This window comes from Schistocerca piceifrons, chromosome 5 (genome assembly GCF_021461385.2).
Source record: "Schistocerca piceifrons isolate TAMUIC-IGC-003096 chromosome 5, iqSchPice1.1, whole genome shotgun sequence".
NCBI lineage: Eukaryota > Metazoa > Arthropoda > Insecta > Orthoptera > Acrididae > Schistocerca > Schistocerca piceifrons.
In genome coordinates, this window is record NC_060142.1 from 28,881,631 (window position 1) to 28,902,873 (window position 21,243).

At 44.1% G+C, this 21,243-nt stretch overlaps 1 protein-coding gene across 1 annotated transcript in view; it reads left to right on the forward strand.

Moving 5' to 3' along the window:
* Nucleotides 1-21,243, forward strand: part of LOC124798143 (retinol-binding protein pinta-like) — an 85,524-nt gene that overhangs the window by 32,733 nt on the left and 31,548 nt on the right. The window contains exons 2-3 of the mRNA XM_047261422.1: nucleotides 1,949-2,109; nucleotides 10,688-10,847. Coding sequence (XP_047117378.1) covers nucleotides 1,959-2,109; nucleotides 10,688-10,847 — 311 coding nt within the window. The 5' untranslated portion in view covers nucleotides 1,949-1,958. The remainder of the gene's footprint in view (nucleotides 1-1,948; nucleotides 2,110-10,687; nucleotides 10,848-21,243) is intronic.

Consider the following 21,243-nt stretch of genomic DNA (forward strand, 5'->3'; position numbering starts at 1 on the left):
TTAATTCGCACTGTCTTTTGAAATTCCGATGTTTAGCAGCAATTTTCCGTTTAGTACTAACACCAGATTGAGGTAGAGACATGGGGAATACAAGAGACTTACGGCAGTTAATCGTTACATGACACAGAAGTAAAATAATCTTTTAATAAAAACTAATACTTTCTTCAACAATAATTTTCATTCGCTGAATACTGCATAAATTAATGAGCATCTTGTACTCGGAAAACGAAATGTTCCATGTTAAAGTAAATCAAGCAAATGAAATCAAGCCAACCACTGTTTTTATGATTGGCGATTGCTTTCACTATTGTAGGCAGCTCTGGACAAAAACTACAAATAAAAACCTTCCATAAGTCTTACCGATCTACGCCTTCGAAAGTAGGGATGAAAAAAAGATTGAAATCTGCCCACTCAACAGTCAGCGAATAGGCTTACTGAAACACTACGTTTGCTGAATATCTATGTGTTTACAAAAAAGTTACATGTTTTGTGTGTCCCTGCCGTAAAATATATATTATCTGGTCAGAAGTACCCGAGCAGCTATTAGCAGACTTAAGTATGGGATGCTTCCACCATTTGCCTTTATGACGACTTAAACTTTGCTGGGGAGACTTTCAATATGACGTCTGAATGTCTCTGAAGGAATGTCAGTCCACTACTCGTCGGGAGGCGAAAACAGTGAAGGTGTGATGTTGGACGCTGGGATAGATAGCGAAGTCTACGTCCTCACTCATTCCAGATGTGTTCTGTTTGGTTCATCTCGGGATTCTGGGCACGACAGTCCATGTTACTGTCCACAAGAAATTGCGTCAAAAAATGGCTCTGAGCACTATGGGACTTAACTTCTGAGGTCATCAGTCCCCTAGAACTTAGAACTACGTAAACCTAACTAACCTAAGGACATCACACACATCTATGCCCGAGGCAGGATTCGAACCTGCGACCGTAGCGGTCGCGCGGTTCCAGACTGTAGCGCCTAGAACCGCTCGGAAATTATGTCACAAACGCTGCTTTCTGACTGGGGTACATCGTGTCTGAATCGTTTCTCTAATGTACGCAGTACTCAATACTGTACATGTGTTCAGATTCTGCAATCAGCGTTTTCTTAAGCGCGGTAAGGTGACCACATCCTAACCACGGAAAACACCCAGTTTCCGTAACACACCATCCTCTGTCCACTTTTGCTACTAAACACGATGGCAGGTAATGTTGTCCAGGAGTTCGTCAAATCCAATTTCTTTCCGCAGGTTTGCCACAGGGTATAGCGTGATTCATCATTCCAACCCAATCGTTTCCAGTCATCAGCTGTTCAGCAGTATCACTCTTCAAAATTCGTTCAGCATCACTTGGCATGAGCTACAGAAATGTGTGGCCCATGAGGACCTCCTCGACCATTGTACCTCATTGCTTTTAACTCCGTACGTACAATTACTGTACTAGATGGACTTCTGGTAGTACTCCAGAACTCGCGACTGATTCCTTTCGCTGATATAATGCGTATTTTAGATCCATCATCTGCGATGCTCGACGCTCCCTGTTGGTATGTACGTGAGATCAGCCTTGTCCTGGTTTTCTGTGGTTGTTGCTTCGCGTTTACCCTTCACAGTCACATGCTAAGAGTGAACTTGGAAAGCTTTAGAAATGTCCATGAAGGATTTGCTACTCAGGTGACGTCCAGTAACTGGTCCATGTTTGAAGTCACTGAGCTCTTCAGACCGACGTACTCTGGTGGGGCTGCTTCCTTACTGACAACACTATACTCCCCGCCTCCTTTCATACCACTCGGTCACTCTCTCGGGACATCTATTGGTCAATTCCGTGTTAGAAAGGGGTGTCCGGATACTTTTGAGTAGATATTGTATTTTTCACAAGCCGCGAAATTTGTCACCGTTGCTGTGTTCATAAGCGTGCTGACATCCTCGCACTGTGTCTTTCTTTATTCTTACAGGATACCAACAATGACACACGATTACAACTTCGTCCCTGCGACGCCTGAGCAGGTGGAGACCATCAGGAAGCAGCTGGGGACGGACGAGGAGGACATCAAGAAGACCATCGCGTCTCTGCGAGACTGGCTCAGAAAGCAACCGCATCTGCCCGACGCGATAGGTCAGCCACCTTTCTCACTATTCTAGTTCACTCTTCTGAGATCCCCAGCAACAGATTCCAGTTCCGGTGTTGGTTCTTTAAACTACTAATGGGCACTTCAGTTTCGGACGTAGCGCTTCTAAGCAATGTAGCTATTAAATTTGCTTTAATTCACGTCTATGGCAACAATTTTTTTTGTCATACAGGTTTCGGTCTATAATGACGATTTTCAGATCTGTTTTAGAGAAACTTGTTTCTATAAAACAGATCTGAAGACAGTCATTATAGACCGAAATCGGTTGTCTGATGACAAAAACATTTTGACAGTAGACATGAAGCAAAGGAAATTTCTTCTGTATTCGAGTCACTGTTCAATTCTCGACCATGAAGCATCTTGTGATTGTACACTATTGGCCATTACAATTGCTAATCCAAGAAGAAATGCAGGTGATAAACGGGTATTCATTAGACAAATATATTACACTAGATCTGACATGTGATTACATTTTCACGCAATTTGGGTGCATAGATCCTGAGAAATCAGTACCCAAAGCAACCATCTCTGGCCGTAATAACGGCCTTGATACCCTTGGGCATTGAGTCAAACAGAGCTTGGATGGCGTGTACAGATGCCCATGCAGCTTCAACACGATAGCACAGTTCATCAAGAGTAGTGACTGGCGTATTGTGACGAGCCAGTTGCTCGGCCATCATTGACCAGATGTTTTCAATTGGTGAGAGATCTGGAGAATGTGCTGGCCAGGGCAGAAGTCGAACATTTTCTGTATCCAGAAAGGCCCGTACAGGATCTGCAACATCCGGTCGTGCATTATCCTGCTGAAATGTAGGGTTTCGCAGGGATCGAATGAATGGCAGAGCCACGGGTCGTAACACATCTGAAATGTAACGTCCAATGTTCAAAGTGCCGTCAATGCGTACAAGAGGTGACAGAGACATGTAACCAATTGCACCCAATACCATCACTCCGGGTGATACGCCAGTATGGCGATGACGAATATACGCTTCCAATATGCGTTCACCACGATGCCGCCAATCACGGATGCGACAATCGTGATGCTGTAAACAGAACCTGGATTCATCCGAAAAAATGACATTTTGCCATTCGTGCACCCAGGTTCGTCGTTGAGTACACCATCGCAGGCGCTCCTGTCTGTGATGCTTCGTCAAGGGTAACCCCAGCCATGGTCTCCGAGCTGATAGTCCATGCTGCTGCAAACGTCATCGAACTGTTCGTGCAGATGGTTGTTGTCTTGCAAACGTCCCCATATGTTGACTCAGGGATCGAGACGTGGCTGCACGATCCGTTACAGCCATGTCGATAAGATGCCTGTCATCTCGACGGCTAGTGATACGAAGCCGTTGGGATCCAGCACGGCGTTCCGTATTGCCCTCCTTAACCCTCCGATTCCATATTCTGCTAACAATCATTCGACCTCGACCAACGCGAGCAGCAGTGTCGCGATACGATAAACCACAATCGCGATAGGCTACAACCCGACCGTTATCAAAGTCGGAAACGTGATGGTACGCATTTCTCCTCCTTACACGAGGCATCACAACAACCTTTCAACAGACAACTCCGGTCAATTGCTGTTTTTGTATGAGAAATCGGTTGGAAACTTTCCTCATGTCAGCCCGTTGTAGGTGTCGTCACCGGCGCCAACCTTCTGTGAATGCTCTAAAAAGCTAATCATTTGCATATCACAGCATCTTCTTCCAGTCGGTTAAATTTCGCGTGTGTAGCACGTCATCTTCGTGGTGTAGGAATTTTAATGGCCAGTAGTGTAGCTATTGTAGTCGGGCCTATTGAGGAATCCCGTACCTGAAAATCAATAGGTCGCGTGATCGAATACAGGAGGGACTACGGAATTTTTGCGTCTGCCTTCAACCTAGCTTTGCCCTTCGAGTGATGTGTAGATACGTAGGTCCGCGGCAGTGTTAGGATTGCGAGGGTTGGTTAGGGAACACAACTAGCCGGAGTGGTGTGGGACTGTAACAGTTGCACCAGGACGTTGACTAATACTGAGTTATTATTATTAGTATTATTTAGCTACTGCAGTGTACTAGAACATATTCTGAGCGCAAACATAAAGACGTGTATCGAACAGAATGACCTCCTCAGTGCTAACCCACATGGATTCCGAAAACATCAGTCATTTGGAATCGAACTCGTGCTTTTCTCACATGAAGTTCTGAAAGTCGTGGGTAAAGGATGCAGCATTTCCTGACTTACTAAAAGCATCTGACTTGGTACCACGCCAATGTTTACTCATGAAATGAGTTATCAAACAAAGTGTGTAACTAGAAATTCGATTTCTTAATAGGGAGTATGCAGAACACTGTAACGACCTGGAAAACAATGATAATAATAATTTTAGATTTTTCTAGATTATGTAGTTATCGATAATCAAGTATTTCCTGCAGAAAAACTGTTGTAATATCTAACTAATCACCGACGTTGATTCTCTACAGCTTAAGTTTCATATGCACTTGATGTTGGCCAGCACTCGGATGCGTGACCGTGCAGTTGTCGAGCGCTGTTAGCAAGCGGGGTGCTCTCAGGCCCTTGTCAGGCAAACTGAGAAGTAGCCGCTCCGGTCTCTTAAACAAACATACGGCCGGGAGAGCGGTGTGCTGACCACATGCCCCTTCATATCGGCATCCAGTGACGCTTGTGGTTTGAGGATGACACGGCGGCCGGTCGGTGCCGTTCGGCTTTCATGGCCTGTTTGGGTGGAGTTCTGTTTTTCTTTTTTTACAATGGCCTAAGATAAAGGACGAAACCGGACTTGAGGGCTTAATAAAGTTCTCATTAAGCAACTGGAGCGGTTTTTCAGTAACTGAACAACAGCTGCAGAATCAGCATCCTCCTAACATACAAAAACTAATCATCATAGTACATGATCGTTTTGGTGGTCCAGGTATTATGGTGTGGGAGTGCTTAATGGTGCATGGACATATTAATCTCCACATCTTTGAGTATGGTAATCTCACTGCCCAAATTTACTGTGAGATTGTACTGCTTCCCCCCCCCCCCCCCCCCATGCAAGTTTTCAGGGGTTCATTCGGCAATGACTTCTTTTTTGTGGATAGCAGTGTGCAACCACGTCGAACAGCGCGGGAGGGAGAGGATATTCGGCGAATGGACTGACCTGTCCATCCCCCAGCTTAAATCACACTGAGCACCCATGGGAGGAGCATTACAACACCTCCACCATTGACCATGCAGTAATTGTCCACCTCCCTGAAAGAAGTATGGAACCACCTGCACCAATGACCATGCAGTAGTTGTCCTACACCGAGATGGAGGTATGGAACCACATGCACCAATGACCATACAGCAACTGTCCACCACCCTGACGGAGGTATGGAACCACATGCACCAATGACCATGCAGTAGTTGTCCACCAACCTGATGGAGGTATGGAACCACATGCAGCAATGACCATACAGCAGTTGTCCACCACCCTGATGGAGGTATGGGACCACCTGCACCAATGACCATGCAGTAATTGTCCACTACCCTGAAGGAGGTATGGAATCACCTGCACCAATGACCATGCAGTAAATGTCCACCACCCTGGAGGAGTTATGGAATCACCTGCACCAATGACCATGCAGTAGTTGTCCACCACCCTTGTGGAGGTATGAAACCACCTGCACTAATGACCATGCAGTAATTGTTCACCACCCTGATGGAAGCATAGAACCACGTGCACTGATGACCATGCGGTAGTTGTCCACCACCCTGATGGAGGTATGAAACCACCTGCACTAATGACCATGCAGTAGCTGTCCACCACCTTGATGGAGGTATGGAACCACATACACCAATGACCATGTAGTAGCTGTCCACCACCCTGATGGAGGTAAGGAACCACATACACCAATGACCATCTAGTAGTTGTCCACCAGTGTGATGGAGGTATGGAGCGCCTTATCACAAAAACTCCTTACTATCTCCGTACAGTGGCCAGCCTGTGAACACACTGCAGAACATGGGTTGCTGTTCGCTGCATAACACACGCTGTTAAGAACCGTGACCCGCCTTTGCTAATGTCTAGGAGACTATCGTATGTCGCGGCGGCTCCAGCGTAATTATTGTCTTTGAATAAAAGTGTTTTTTATGTTCGTCTTATTGTGTATTTCTTTCCGTTACGGTCTGCACTATGTTGTAGCAGTTCTTTCTATGTATGGCCCAAGTTTCATCGAGCTATGTTGCTTGGAAGTGACACATAACGTAAAAATTACTTCCGTCATTAAGTTTGGCACACTGGTGCATTTACCTCAGCCTTTTTGCAGATTATACAGTTATCCATAATGAAGTACTATTTGAAAAAAACAGCTCCGGAAAAACCCAGTTGATAAAATTTCAGTGAGGCGCAAACTCACTTTAGATGTCCAGAAATATGAAACTGTGCTTTATAAAAATTGCAGAAAAATGGTATCCTACGACTTCTATATCTGTGAGTCTCAACTGAAATTAGTCAACGCATAGAAATATCCGAACGTAGCAACTTTGTAGAAATATGAAACTAAATTATCACGTAGGCACGATACTAGATAAACCAGACGGCAGATTCCAGTTCGTCAGAAGGATAATGAGACAATTCAGTCACTCTACAGAGGAGACTGCTTATCTAAGCTAACTGGCACTAACAGGACGTACTGAATGTAAGCAAAGAACGACAATGCGAATGGTCACAGGCTAGTTTTTACTCGTGGAAGAACACCACGGAAATTCTGATAAAACTGAAATGTCAGGGGTAAAGTATCTTGAGAAATGATAGTTACAGAATTTCCAGAATCAGTATTAAGGGCAGCACAGCGTAGTATGGCAGTGAAACATGGACTGTGGAAAAACCGGAAGAGAAGACAATCGAAGCCTCAAAATGTGGTGCTAGAGAAGAACTTTGAAAATTCGGTGGACTGATAAGGTAAGCAATGAGGAAGTTCTTCGCAGAATCGGTGAGGAAAGGAACATGGGGAAGACACCGACAAGAAGAAGCGACAGGATGATAGGACACCTGTTAAGACATCAGGGAATAACTTCCATGGTACTAGAGGGAGCTGTAGAGGGTAAAAACTGTAGAGGAACGTGGAGACTAGAATACATCCAGCTAATAATTAGGGACGAAAGTTGCAACTGCTACTCTAAGATGAAGAGGTTGGCAGAGGAGAGCTATTCGTGCGGGCCGTATCAGACCAGTCAGAGGACTGATGACCTAAAATAATTAGTGGAGAAACTACAGAAATACACTCCAGGCCGCTACGTATGGCTGCCGTCAGAACCACAGGATTTGACACAGAGAGAGGAACTGAAACAGTTTTCGTACGCTCCATACCCAACTGGAACAGGGAGATCTCTTGACATGTGGTGCCGTGCCAAGTGTCCTCTGCCATGCACATCACAGTGGTTTGGAGAGTATGACTCTACTTATTGATGTAGAAGTAAGTTCGAGCTGTCGCAGCACCAAATAAACCAAGCCAATCTTAATTCGAGGAGAGTTTTTATAAGCACCTTATGCGTCATATGAAACTGTTGCAGCAAGTCATCTGCTTCCATTGGGCTGACTGCGAGAGATTGGGTACCTAAAGCACGAGTAGTTGACTTTTGGGAAGGTTCCCAGCACTAGCTCTACAGTATAGTCCTGAATGTTAGGCGGTTTTCCATGATATCAACTAACTGTTCTCAGCACATCACTGTGTAAATAGTTATAACGAGAAGTTCCTCCAGGAGGCAGCCGTTAGCAGGGAAGCGTAGTTAGAAAATGAACAGGAAGCTACTACAGTGCATTTACTTCCTGAGGTAGAAGACACTTTAACTATAAATACTAGAACGATGGTAGACAGATTTTGGAAGCTGATCAGGACAGCAGGGAAATGGACGAATTGAGGTTGAGAAGAATACATTATTTGATCAACAGTATTCCGAGAGCCCTATGTAAAGTGGAACTGACCACTAGATGCGACGAGAGGCTGACCTTCTAGAGTAAAATTCAGCAGGGAATAATGTGTTGTCAGTAGATGGCCAGTAACAACAGAATGGTAGGTCAACAGAGCTCATTGACTTCCAACGTGGTTTAATATTGGATGCCACGTGAGTAATAAATTCATCAAGGACAGTTTTTCAAATCACTGTTGGTGATATTATGGTTAAGTGTAAACGCGGAGGAACAACCACAGGCCTGCAAGACCTCGTATAGTTTCGCCAGAGAGTATCAAGCATTGAAAAATGTTGTAAAAAAATCGCATGAAATGAGGAACGGAGTCACTCGCAGGTTCCAAAGTGCTATCAGCACTCCAGCTAGCAGAATGACTGTACGTAGCGAATTAAAAATAATAGGGTACAACGGTCGACCAGCTCCTCATAAGCCAAACATTTCAGAAGTCAATGTTATGTGCCGCTTTTGGTGGTGTACAGAGCCACGCTTCTGGACAGTGGATTACTGGAAATGAATATATCGGAGGGCTGAATTACGCTGTAACCTGTGGCAATCTGGTGGAAGGGTTTGGGTTTGGCGAATGCTTTGAGAATGATACCTGCCATCACATTATTGCCATACAGCATTACAGCATTCTGGACTGCATGCTGTAGAGGAAGAGTTTCGACACGATGATTACGTCAACATGACAATGCAACCTGCCGTACTGCAGCATCCGTGGGGCAATCGTTTATGGAGAATGACATTCCTGAAATGCACTGGCCTGAGCGGTGTCGCGACCTAAATCCAACTGAACGCCTTGAGTAGGACCGTCGCTCCACTGCATCCAACATGATTACCTTCTTTGATTTCGGCTCTTGAGGAAGTATGGGCTGCCATTCCTCCACAGATATTCAAACACCTCACTGAAAGTGTCCCCATCAGAGTTAAAGCCGTCATAAACGCGAAAGGTGGAGACAATCCATATTAGCTGCCAGTAACATGCGTCCAGTTACCTTCGACCAGATAATGTATGTAAGCTCCGTCCTTTATATTTCGCTGCTCGAATGTTTTCTGTGTACGAGAGCAACAAGCAGTCCGTCAAGGAGGATTTCACAAATATACATTAATTATAGTAATTTGTTTACCTCGTTTACCAAACGTGCCCCACTGATCAACAACTGTTCCCGTTGAAGCAACAACAAGTTTTACACATAATCATACTGTCGAATCAGTCTTGAGTCATATTTAAACATTAAATTGTAATTAAATTATCATAATGGAAGAGGATCAATGTGTTGTAACTGCGACCAGGACGGTCGCGGGGTAGCACTGACGGAAGACGCGGCGGGACCCGCGGAGAGGGCCGCGAACAGCAACACAACGGAAAAGGAAGGACACGACCAACGTAGGACAGAACGAATACGACGAGACCGAACAACAGAGTCACAAGGAAACAGACTCGTACACGAACCGGGAAGAAAGCAGTCTAGCGCAAGCGAGGTGTAAACCGACGTAAGCGAGATTAGACTGACTGGCTGGGCGAGTGGCAGGTGCTTAAATACGCTCTCGGGGGCGCCGCTATTGGCCGCTGGGACCACGTGTTCCTCAGTGGCGCCCCACACTACAAGCGGGCCAGGAGGCGCGCGCCGCCACAGCTTACGGTGCAGAGGCCTCTATGGGTCTTCGACGTCCATGAAGTCTGGCGCGGATTCAAATTCGGCGGCACGCGGTACCAGACAATGGATGAGAGCTAACACGGTACTGTAGTGCCAAATTAAGGACAAGGCAGGAGCACTAAGGAAACAGTGGTGAAGTGGTCTGAAGAAAGAGGAAAACTGAAAGAATGATGGAAGAAAAGCAGAAGCAAATGAGAGGGAATGGAACCTGCCGATTTTTCCATGGGTTGCCAAACCAGAAGCGTAAAAAGCAGTTATATATTGTTAGTCACTGAAATGAAAAATAAAAGGCAGATACAACGTTTCAAACTTGTGGAGCTCTATACATACGAAATACACTCTAAAACATAAATTTAAAAAGACTAAAAAGCGATGCAACACGAAAGTGTTATCTGAATGGGTAGGTGTGATGTATATGTACAGACAAACAAATTATTACAGTTTCAGAAAAGACGGATGATTTATTCAAGAGTAGGAGCTTGACAAATTGAGCAAATCAAAACGTGTCGATCCACCTCATGTCCTTACGGAAATGATTTGTGCCAGGGAGAAACTTGTGTTCCCCCTCAGACCTGTTTCAATTTTTGGAAGGTCACACTCTCGGATTCCCCAATCTTTACACAAAAGGTGATGGCATAACTTTACTCTGAACTCCGCTGTTCCAGTTTCATAACACACAACAAAAACATAACTTCACTGATGGCGCTCTCGAAAATCATGTGCTGGGTGTACGGAGCTACAACTTAGACAGGGTCTGAAAGCAATGAACACACTGCCTACACAAGTGGAACAACACAGCACTGCCAGATCCCTTGCAGTCTTGCTAATCTCATTACTTTTCTCACACACCTCGTAGACACTGCCGCCAGTCTTTGACTGCAGTATCTGTCTTCAGGTTGAAGCTATTAATGGAATTATGTTTTCTGCAGTGACTGGCTAACCATTTGTAATAAATATTATTTCCATTGGTTACAGATGACGCCCACATCGAAAGGATGTACATTCACTGCAAGTGTAGCACAGAGAAGGTTAAGAAAGGGTTGGATGCCTACTTCTCAATGAGGAACAGGTATCCAGAGATCCTTATGAATCGCGACCCTTTGGGGCCTGACATTAAACACACCATGAAACACATGTAAGTATCGACGAAATCCATATCTCATTTCAAAAGCATGAAAATTCTTTTACCTTCAAATACTTATTACTGTGGTAACAGATTTTAAAATCTGTCTTTGCAGCGACTGAAAATGTTTGTTTATTTTACCATTTTTTGAGTCGTCAGTCTTCTGACTGGTTTGATGCAGCCTGCCACGAAATTCTCTCCTGTAACAATCTCTTCATCTCCGAGTAACACTTGCTATCTACGTCCTCAGTGATCTGCTGCATTTATTCCATCTCACTTTTTGCCCTCTACAGCTCCATCTGGTAGCACGGAAGTCATACCTGATGTCTTAACAGATGTCCTACATACATACGTACATGTCCTACATACGTACATACATACTTCAAGAGATATGACGTCACAAACAGTGAGTTGCCTGAAAAACTAGGTTTTGCGGGAAAGTAGCGCAGAATACCCAGTGTTTCAGAATGATAGAACTTACAAGGGGACCGCGCCTATTCGTCGTCACCGATTTCGTCCAAATTTATGGTAGGCGCAGGGTTATCGAGAAATGAAAGTGTTGGATCCCAGATGGGAAAGTATTTAGAGAAAAAATAGCATTTAAAGCGCGGGTCGGACGAATCATGAACCATTTACGTCATCGTGGCTTCCCAAGAGCGGTTCTCTCTGCAGAAACAATAGAGAATGGTTTCCGAGGGTCGTAGGGTCTAGACCAACCTTTGTTAGACAATCACCCCTGAGTGCAATCAGACATTGGCTAGTCCCCTCACGCTCTCCCCCCTCCCCTCTATATGTTTTCCCTCCTCCACCCCCACATTATCACCAACCTATTATTTTTATTTTTTTCTGCTGGTTTGATGCGGCCCGCCACGAATTCCTCTCTACATCTCAGAGTAGCAACCTATGTCCTCAATTATTTGCTGGATGTATTCCAATCTCTGTCTTTCTCTACAGTTTTTTGCCCTCTACAGCTCCCTCTAATACCATGAACGACATTCCCTCATGTCTTAACAGATTTCCTATCATCCTGTCCCTCATCAGTGTTTTCCCCATGTTCCTTTCCTCTTCGATTCTGCGCAGAACCTCCTCATTCCTTACCTTATCAGTCCACCTAATTTTCAACATTCGTCTGTAGCACCACATCTCAAATGCTTAGATTCTCTTATGTTCCGGTTTTCCCACAGTCTATGCATTACTCCAGACGTACATTCTGAGAAATTTCTTCCTCAAATTAAGGCCAGTATTTGATATTAGTAGACTTCTCTGGGCCAGGAATGCCCTTTTTGCCATTGATAGTCCGCTTTTGGTCTCCTCCTTGCTCCGTCCGTCATTGGTTGTTTTACTGCCTAGGTAGCAGAATTCGTTAACTTCATCTACTTCGTGACCCTCAATCCTGATGTTAAGTTTCTCGCTGTTCTCATTTACTCTACTTCTCATTACCTTCGTCTTTCTTCGATTTACTCTCAATCCATATTCTGTACTCATTAGACTGTCCATTCCATTGAGCATATTATGTAATTAGTTTTCACTTTCACTCAGGGTAGCAATGTCATCAGCGAATCGTATCACTGATACTTTCTCACCTTAAATTTTAATTCCACTCCTGAACCGTTCTTTTATTTCCATTATTGCTTCTTTGATGTAAGAATGGAAGTTTAGGGGCGAAAGACTACATCCCTGTTTTACACCATATTTAATCCGAGGATTTCATTCTCGGTCGTCCACTCTTATTATTCCTTCTTTGGTCTTGTGCATATTGTATATTACTCGTCTCTTCCTATAGCTTACCCCTATTTTCCACAGAATTTGGAACATCTTGCACCATTTTAATTGTCGAATGCTTTTTCCAGGTAGAGATATCATATGAACGTGTCTTGCTTTTTCTTTAGTGATGCTTCCATTATCAACCGCAACTTCAGAATAGCCTCTCTGTTGCCTTTACCTTACCTAAAGCCAAACTAATCGTCATCTAACACATCCTCAATTTTCTTTTCCACGATTCTGTATATTAGTCTTGTCAGCAACTTGGATGCACGAGTGATTAAGTTGATTCTGCTATATTCTGTCTTTTTACCACTCGAGCTTCATAATGTTGAATTAAAATATCTCGGACATTATCCATCTTAATAAGGAATATGTCGCCTGTAATGATTACATTAATATGCTGGGTACACACTATAATAATGCGATAACTATAATCTTCTGAAGAAGGCACTGGGCGACTGAAGCAGCAAGGAAATAAAAATTCTTTTATGCAACTAGTTTCTGATTTTTTTTAAGAAAAAAATTTAAAATATCGCCAGTGGTAGCATTTTTGTCTGATTTCCGCTTACCTGTGGACGTGTCTTCTGCTACCACATTTTCTAGGCATATCTGAGTTTGGCAAGGACTTTTTTGGACTACCTTCGCGTCGGTTTGTTTACTTAAACGTTTACCTAGGAGATTGCAAACATTAGCGCTCCTATTGTTGGTCGCGTTTCACACAAAACAGTAAGTATTGCTATAAATGAACATGAAGCTACACCAACAACATACCTGACAAAGGTAGGAATATCCCTAAAAGCTGCCTCGCATTTCATTTGTCCTTATGGCTCAATGTACAAGGTGAGGCAGCTAAGACCGGCCACCCTAGGAACATTCAGAATGAATAAATATATCGAAGTGCGGTTTTCGGCATGTTGTAACGCCCAGTATGTCAAATTTCCTGATGTTTGCAAGTAATTTCTTTCGTCTGTGGTCTTCAAATTACGACACCGACTTTGTTCTTTCTTTCTAATGAAAGTATATACCCTTTAGTGGTATTTAAAAGAAGCTTCTAAGAGAATTTCAACCACATTACATGTATGGGACTTAACCAAACTGTACCAAGATAACAGCGCCACAAATCACTGTCCCGCCATGAAGAGGAGAGGTTCCAGAAACGCTTGCCGCAAAGTACACACGTAACTCAGGTACAGATAATATGTTTATATCATGGCTTACCAGTTGCTCGAAATGTTGACCTTAAGCACTGCTACACGCTGTAAAGTTGTTCTGAAGAAACAATATTGCACACTGAATTTCATGTGAAGTTGACGGCAGCAGAAGCCCTTAGTATAAGGCATTTCATGCCTTCGGGAGCCATCAATTTTTCCTAATAAGCCTCTTGTTTTAATTTCCGATACAGGTAAAAGTCTGATAAGTGTGCAATCCTCTCCAAATGATCTCTTTAGAGAGTCTGTCATTACGTGTGTAGAATGGGAGGGACATCCCTCATGATGGTATCACGCCGGGATATTTAAGCGCATTTAGATTTCATCAATAAATCTGGAAATAATAATGCATAAATAACACGTACCAAACTCTGATAGAAGAAGAGCGTTGTTTTCATCTACTTCTTTCAGTCAGCGTGGATTTTCAGCCGATAATTAGTACATATTGCGAAGATCACTTACCCGTGGTTTGAAAACGATGCTTCTTCCTCAAACAAAATTTTCGTAGCTAACATTTGGAGAACAATAATCAATTTCGGAAGTCATTGACTTGAAACTGTACATGCAGCGAAATGTGCAGAGAATGAAATGAGACGGAATGTCGTATTCGCAGAATGCTCATTTGATTGGTCCCTCTTGCACTTCGGAGATGCCTCTTAGTGACAACTGCATTGTGTGGTACTGCTACTAAAATAATACTTTCATTTCCTACACCAGTTGCTCTTCTTTTTCCCTGGTGTATTGTATTCTGCGCACTTCCAGTTTCTAGAATTATTTCCTAATGTTTCCAAAGTGAGATCGTGAGTGTTTGCCACGATCTGGATACCTTTCAGCATACAACCGAACCGCTGGTATAATAGTTTGGCGGCATTCGCCATGGATGATATTCACCTTTACGACTGCCGTATACATTGCGAATGCCTCAATAGCTTTATGAGCAAGTTATCTGATTGCTACAACAGTAGAACACCGACTGACGAATTTGAAACGCACAGGTAAACATTGGTACAATACCTAAGTTACGTGTTTGTTAACATTTGGTATAACAGGGCAGACGTTATTGGAACCTCTTGTCTTGACAAAGGGACAGTAGTTTGCGGCGCTGTTCTCTTCATACAACTTCATCAAGTCCCATACATGTTATGCTGTTGAAATTATCTTAGAAGCTTCTTTAAAATGCCACAGAAAAAAATATATATGGCTCTATTAGAAAAAAGACAAACTCGGTGTCGTAATTCGGCATCTATAAACGATAAAAATTACTTGCGAAAGTCAAAAAATTTGTCATATTGACCGCTATAACTGGACGAAAACCTCATCCCGGTATATTTATTCATTCTTGATATATTATGGAGAGGGGGGGGGGAGTCGGTCTGTCGTAGATGTCTCGCCCTGTATACAAAAATTGACTTTCTGCCGCCGCTTTCTTACGTTTGTTGACTTCCCCTCTCCCTTACTCTGCAACACTTACTAACTGAGAACACCTGCAGGTTTCGTTCCTGATGCTACTTCTGCCACCGAGACAAGAACTTTCAGGTTAACTTTTATTTATCTTGATATAGTGGAAGAATGTTACAGTTAGGGCAGCAGATCCGGCAGACTCCATCAGTAGCATCCCACCATTTAATCTTGTAATCTGTTTGACGTAACTGTGTTGAGACGAACTTCGTTTAGTGCGGATCTATTAGGCTGCCAACTCAGTGGCGAACTGCCTATAGACAGCAAAAAAGCCGGCAACAGTTAGCTTTCACAACGCTTTCGCAGTACCAGGGTTACCCGGCGGTGTTCGCGGAATGCTGACACGTAGCTAACTAGTTAAAGTAGCCCAGTTCAGCGCCGTTTACTCTATCGCCGCTCTCTAAGGAAGCACCGGTTCCGTGAAGCGGGAGCGCTGATATATACTGGTGTCATAACGACAAAGTGACTGGCAGTTAGTTGTGTACAGGCCAGTTACCACAGCAACAACCAATCAGAGCACGAGTCTGGTCGCACAGTTGTCATATCGCTCTGCTAAGACAGCTCCTGGTCGCTGGTCTGCTGCGGGCGACAATGACGGTCTTTCAACACAACTGTTGTGATTCGTTCTTTCATGCTGCAGGTTACGTCACAGAAACAACTACCAGATACTAATCTGATGACGTATCTCTTCAACGAGTTTTATTGTTTCTTGCTATTATCGGTTTCGAATGTTTTGTTGATCGGATGGCGGCATTGTAATTGCAGGACGAATTGTTGATCAGGTGCTCAGTGCTTTGAATGCAATCATGTCCTACAGCGAAAACATTTCAAACTTAAAATTTTTTAAATAGAAGTGAAAATCGTGGATACATTCAGTTATAATTGTATGGTAAACTTGGAGAGTGCGTTCGTAATTTTGATTAAAAAACACGCAACACAGTGATAACCACATGTTTGTTCAAAGCAATATTTTGTGTTACACAGAAAAATGTTGGCATTCATAGTAACTAGGTAAGAAATATTTAACGTTTTAGTACATGTACTATGCATTTATCATACAATTCTATCTTAAATTTACTCTCAATTTTGGTTTCTTTTTAAAAAAAATTACTGGTTTGAAATTTTTTCATTGTGGGGAACATGGCATTCGAAGTATTAACCAGCTGAATAACAGTACGTCCTCTAAACAAATTGCTGCCAACTAATGATGAACAAAATGTTCATCATGACTAACAGCAATAAATATGTGAAAGAGACATTTCTTCAATTTAGCTGCTTTTAAGATATATAATAGAGCCACAGAATCCGAATGACGTCATCTACTGGTGAAATACCTTTTATACTTTGTTTCTCTGCATCGTACGTTTATTTTACGGAGTACGTGAAACTATCTCCGTAATCACATAAGAAAGTGATAAAATTATTAGGATCCTGCAAAGCGGACTCAACACTACACGTTAACAGCGGAAGTGTGAACATAGCACGGAACAGCTCTGCTCCTGTGATCGGAGCCATATTGCACTTCCGCGCAGCGGTGAACCCATTGCTCTTCCGTGGTCTACTGTCACTCAACAATTTATTCTCATGCAGGCACAGAGTCTGGCGCAGAGCAGGTTTTTTTGTCCAGCCCATGAACCACTCAACGGCATGAAAGGAAGGCCAAGAACGACAAAATATTACTGCGCGATGTTTATGTCCGGGACTCGTCAGTTAGTATGGCTCTGAGCACTATGGGACAACTTCTGAGGTCATCAGCCTCCTAGAACTTAGAACTACTTAAACCTAACAAACCTAAGGACATCACAGACATCCATTCCCAAGGCAGGATTCGAACCTGCGACCGTAGCAGTCACGCGGTTCCGGACTGAAGCACCTAGAACCGCCCGGCCACGGCGGCGGCAGTGATGGGCAGAGAGAGGGAGAAGAAGGAGAAGATGGACAGAGACAATGGTAGAAGGGGATTCGGGCGTATATCCATTTCCTGTATCAAGTAGAAACGTGCGCTTTCTCTTTTGCTACTATCACATTTAACCAGATTGAGCCACAACAATGTGTGGCCAGGAAGAGCTAGCAGAAACATAATGACACTTAGTTTCCCTTCAAGGAAATACATTGCGCTTTTCCTTTCCAGTAAAAGGAAATTCAGATTTTGCACTTATGCAATGTATTGACCGCATGCAAACTTCTAATCAATTTACCGTATGTCTCACCTACCTTCATCCTCCACACATGGACCATTTAGTGCTTTGGCAGTTTTTCACCTGATACCTACATTTGTTCTGTCGGTAACATTACGACCTGTTCAGAACACTCCACCGCTCATGGAACCCCTGATAATAACAGAAGTGGGCCAGATGGCAAATGAAAGATTTCTGTAATGATACTGTCGAAGCGGAGAAGATGCGAGCTTCCTTTGACGGTTTTCGAAAAGACCGACAAGCAGCTCAACACTAGTCAACACTAGCGAATCCTAACCGAACACGACAGACTTCATTTCGCTCGCGCTCGTCTACTGTCTATACGAGAGAAAATCGTCGTTCGCTGGATGTCGTTCGCTCTGGGTAAACCACACTTCGCGTTTTACACAGCTTCTGCCCGCTGCCTGTTCCGTGGTGCGCCTTGCGTCCGTGAGCTACTTCATATAACCTACGGGGACAAATTATGACTCTTTGATGTCGTACAGTTAATCATACCATGCCTCAATGGACTCTTATTTTGCCAATGATTCCACCCTACAAAATTCCGTTAATCTATGCTTGCCTTGCTAAATGTGGGTATTAAGAAGAATGCACAGAAGAATCTGCAGTAAATTTGTTGTTGTTGTTGTTGTTGCTGCTGTTTTCAATTCTAAGACTGATATGTTGCAGCTCTCCGTGCTAGTTTATTCTGTGATAGCCTCTTCATCTCTGCATAACTACCGCAACCTACGGCCATGAGCCAAAACATTAAGACCACCTACTTAATGGCTTGTTTATCCATTTCTAGAACGAAATATGAATCGTGATTTATTTTCAAAGAATATTCTTAAGAATTTATTTTATTTACTAGCGATTCATCAAGAACATTAACACATTTAATCACACATGGAAGTAGTTGCCAGGGAGTAACTGATGAAATCATAACCTAATTCCTTTTAACAAATGGGAATTTTATTCACTTTAATAGTGCCTCAAATGATTTTTTTTTAAAGAAACAGATTTAAAATTATAATCAAAAAGCACCTTCTAAATATCAAAGTTACAATTTATTCAGGGGCAGAAAGAAACAAGTTTTGACTGTATGAGGTTTCGGGGAGAGACCTTGCCGCTCCCTTTTGACATGGCCGTAGTTACGACAGCTCACAACAGCCTCTGAAAGTCTACACTGATGCAAATCTTCAACACACCAATTGCTTTAAACTAAGAGTTTTAACAATTTACACAAGCACACAAACTATGCACCTCCCATAGGAGGAATGGAAACGGTACAAAACACTAAGAATTAAAATATTAACCTTGCCACCGAAGCTGCAACTTGATTTTAACTCCTAAGAAAATTCTTACGGTGAAAGGGTGGCAACTTTATATACTAAAACTGTCATTTAAATAAAAGTCCATGGAATGCAATCTTATATAAAATTCTACAAGGTTGGCCAAACAATAGTTAAGATGCTCTACAGTACACAGATACCGCCTCTCAAGAACATAGGCAATAATATCAAAGTTACCAAAGATCAAAACATATTTCAGGTATTAGGCCGTTACCCTCCAAGCAATAAAGTCGTTTACACACTAAATCCAGCAAACATGACAGAGGCAGCTACTAACCTACGGTAGATTGATAGGGAGATTACCGAACAACCTGAACCGCAGGTTTCTCTAACCCGCCCCTACTCCACAAGGGAAAAACGGACCACCCAATTTATAAACAACCACCTTCCCGCGGGTGGGAAAACGGAGAAGAATGGTGGGTCGACCACAAAGCAAAACGGCTGGTGACCTTAGCAAGAAAACAAGTAGAATTTAACAAGAGTAAATCAAACAAGATGTCACCAATCACTTCTAATAGATTGCGATTTCTCGAGAAGGCCTGGCGCAGCACCCCCAAATCGCTCTTCCGAACCTTCCGCTGCCAGCCGCTTCAACGGACGCAGGAAGGTGCGCCGATCTCCCGTCTCACGGCGTCGCAGCTCGCACCGGCCAGACCGATGTCGTGGGTTGACTCCTGTTGCTCTCGTGTCGACCGCGATGCCACTACCCCTCGTTGTACGCCGCGGCCCACTGGACTCACGTGGCGACCTCACATGCGCCGACGCTCAAGACCGACAAGTCATCTTGTGTCTCAGTGCGCGACCGACCAACCAATCGATCCAACCGCCAATCACCATTGCCTGAGCAAACTCGAGCTGACTGGCGGCCTAACGCGCGGACTCAGATGCAGGAACTAAGCCCCGACCGGGCGACGACTCGCTGAGTTCTCTTACTGGCGGAGAGGAAAGACTCTCATTTTGCCGGCTTTAAAGGTTGATCCGCACGACAGACATACTAGCACTCCGAACGACAGACAGACACTAACTGCCTAACAAATGCGGACGAGAGACAGACTAGCAAGCTGGGCACGAGAGACTGACCCAACCGACCGACTGGCGAGCTCATAGTGCCGCTTAAACGCACGTGAACAGGCAACCTTTCCCCTTTCCCACCAGACACCAAAGCTGCGATTGCCACAGCGGCGCCACCGCCAGAAACGGAGGGCGACTGCTTCACACTACGCGCTGCGGCGCGCTCTTCAAAACAGCAATTTTTACCATGGCTCAAAATACATCACTGGTTCTGCGTACGACGGATCCGACATTTTGTTGGTAGGTTTGTGGAGGTATTTGGCGGTAGATGTGTACGCACAGGTCATGTATTCGTGTAGATAACGGGCCGCCAACTTGCGTACTCGATGATGGACTGAAGCATGGCTCTGCTCCGGAACACGAACAATTATACTGCTGAAAAATTACATCCCCGTCTGGGAAGACATCAAGCATGAATGGATGCAGGTGGCCCACAGCCATCAGCATGCCTTCAAAATGGCTCTGAGCACTATGGGACTTAAGCATGCCTTCGACTACTTGGACAGGTACCATGCAAACGTGTCTCCCATAGCATAATGGTGCTCCCACCAACCTGCATCCGTGGCGCACCGCACGTTTCGAGCCGCCGTTTACCTCGATGTCGGCGTTTGTGGACACGACCATCAACCTAATGCAGAAAAATGTTTCACCCGAAGTTTCGATACATTTCCATTGATCGACGATCGAATGCCGATTGTCCTGTTTACATTGAAATTGACGATGTCATTGGATCAACATGTTAAAACGTAGAGGTGGTCTGCTGCGGTGCTCCATGTTCAACAACATACGATGGAAGGTGTGCTCCGAAATACTTGTGCAAGCATCAGTATTGTGTTCTTTCGGCAGAGATGCCACAGATCATCATCTACCCCACTTTACAGACCAGATAAGCCTCCACACCCCGCCTTCCTGAAGAGTCATGGACTTCCAAACATTTATTGCCTAGTGGTAGTTTCACAGTTTTTCTACGTCTTTCCGTAGGTTCTCATGACAATAGCGCTTGAATATTCGACCAGCTTCGCCATTTTCGAGGTACTCGTCTACAGGCTTTGCGTAATAATAACCTACCCTCTGTCAAATTCGCTTATCTCAATGGATTCCCAAATTTCAGCCCGTATTTTCGCTATCGTGATGCCCCATCCGTCTCTACTGCGCTTACACACTCTTCATAGCGCGTCACGTGCCAGCAACGTCACCAGGGGGCATCCACCCTCCCGGTGGGCCGTGCTCGTAATGTTTTGGCTTACAGTGCACATCCATTTCAGTGAGACTTGTTACTACGTTCAAGACTTGGTGTTCCTCTACAGTCCGCCCCCCCCCCCCCCAACACAAGCACGCACTCACGCACAGACACACACACACACACACACACACACAC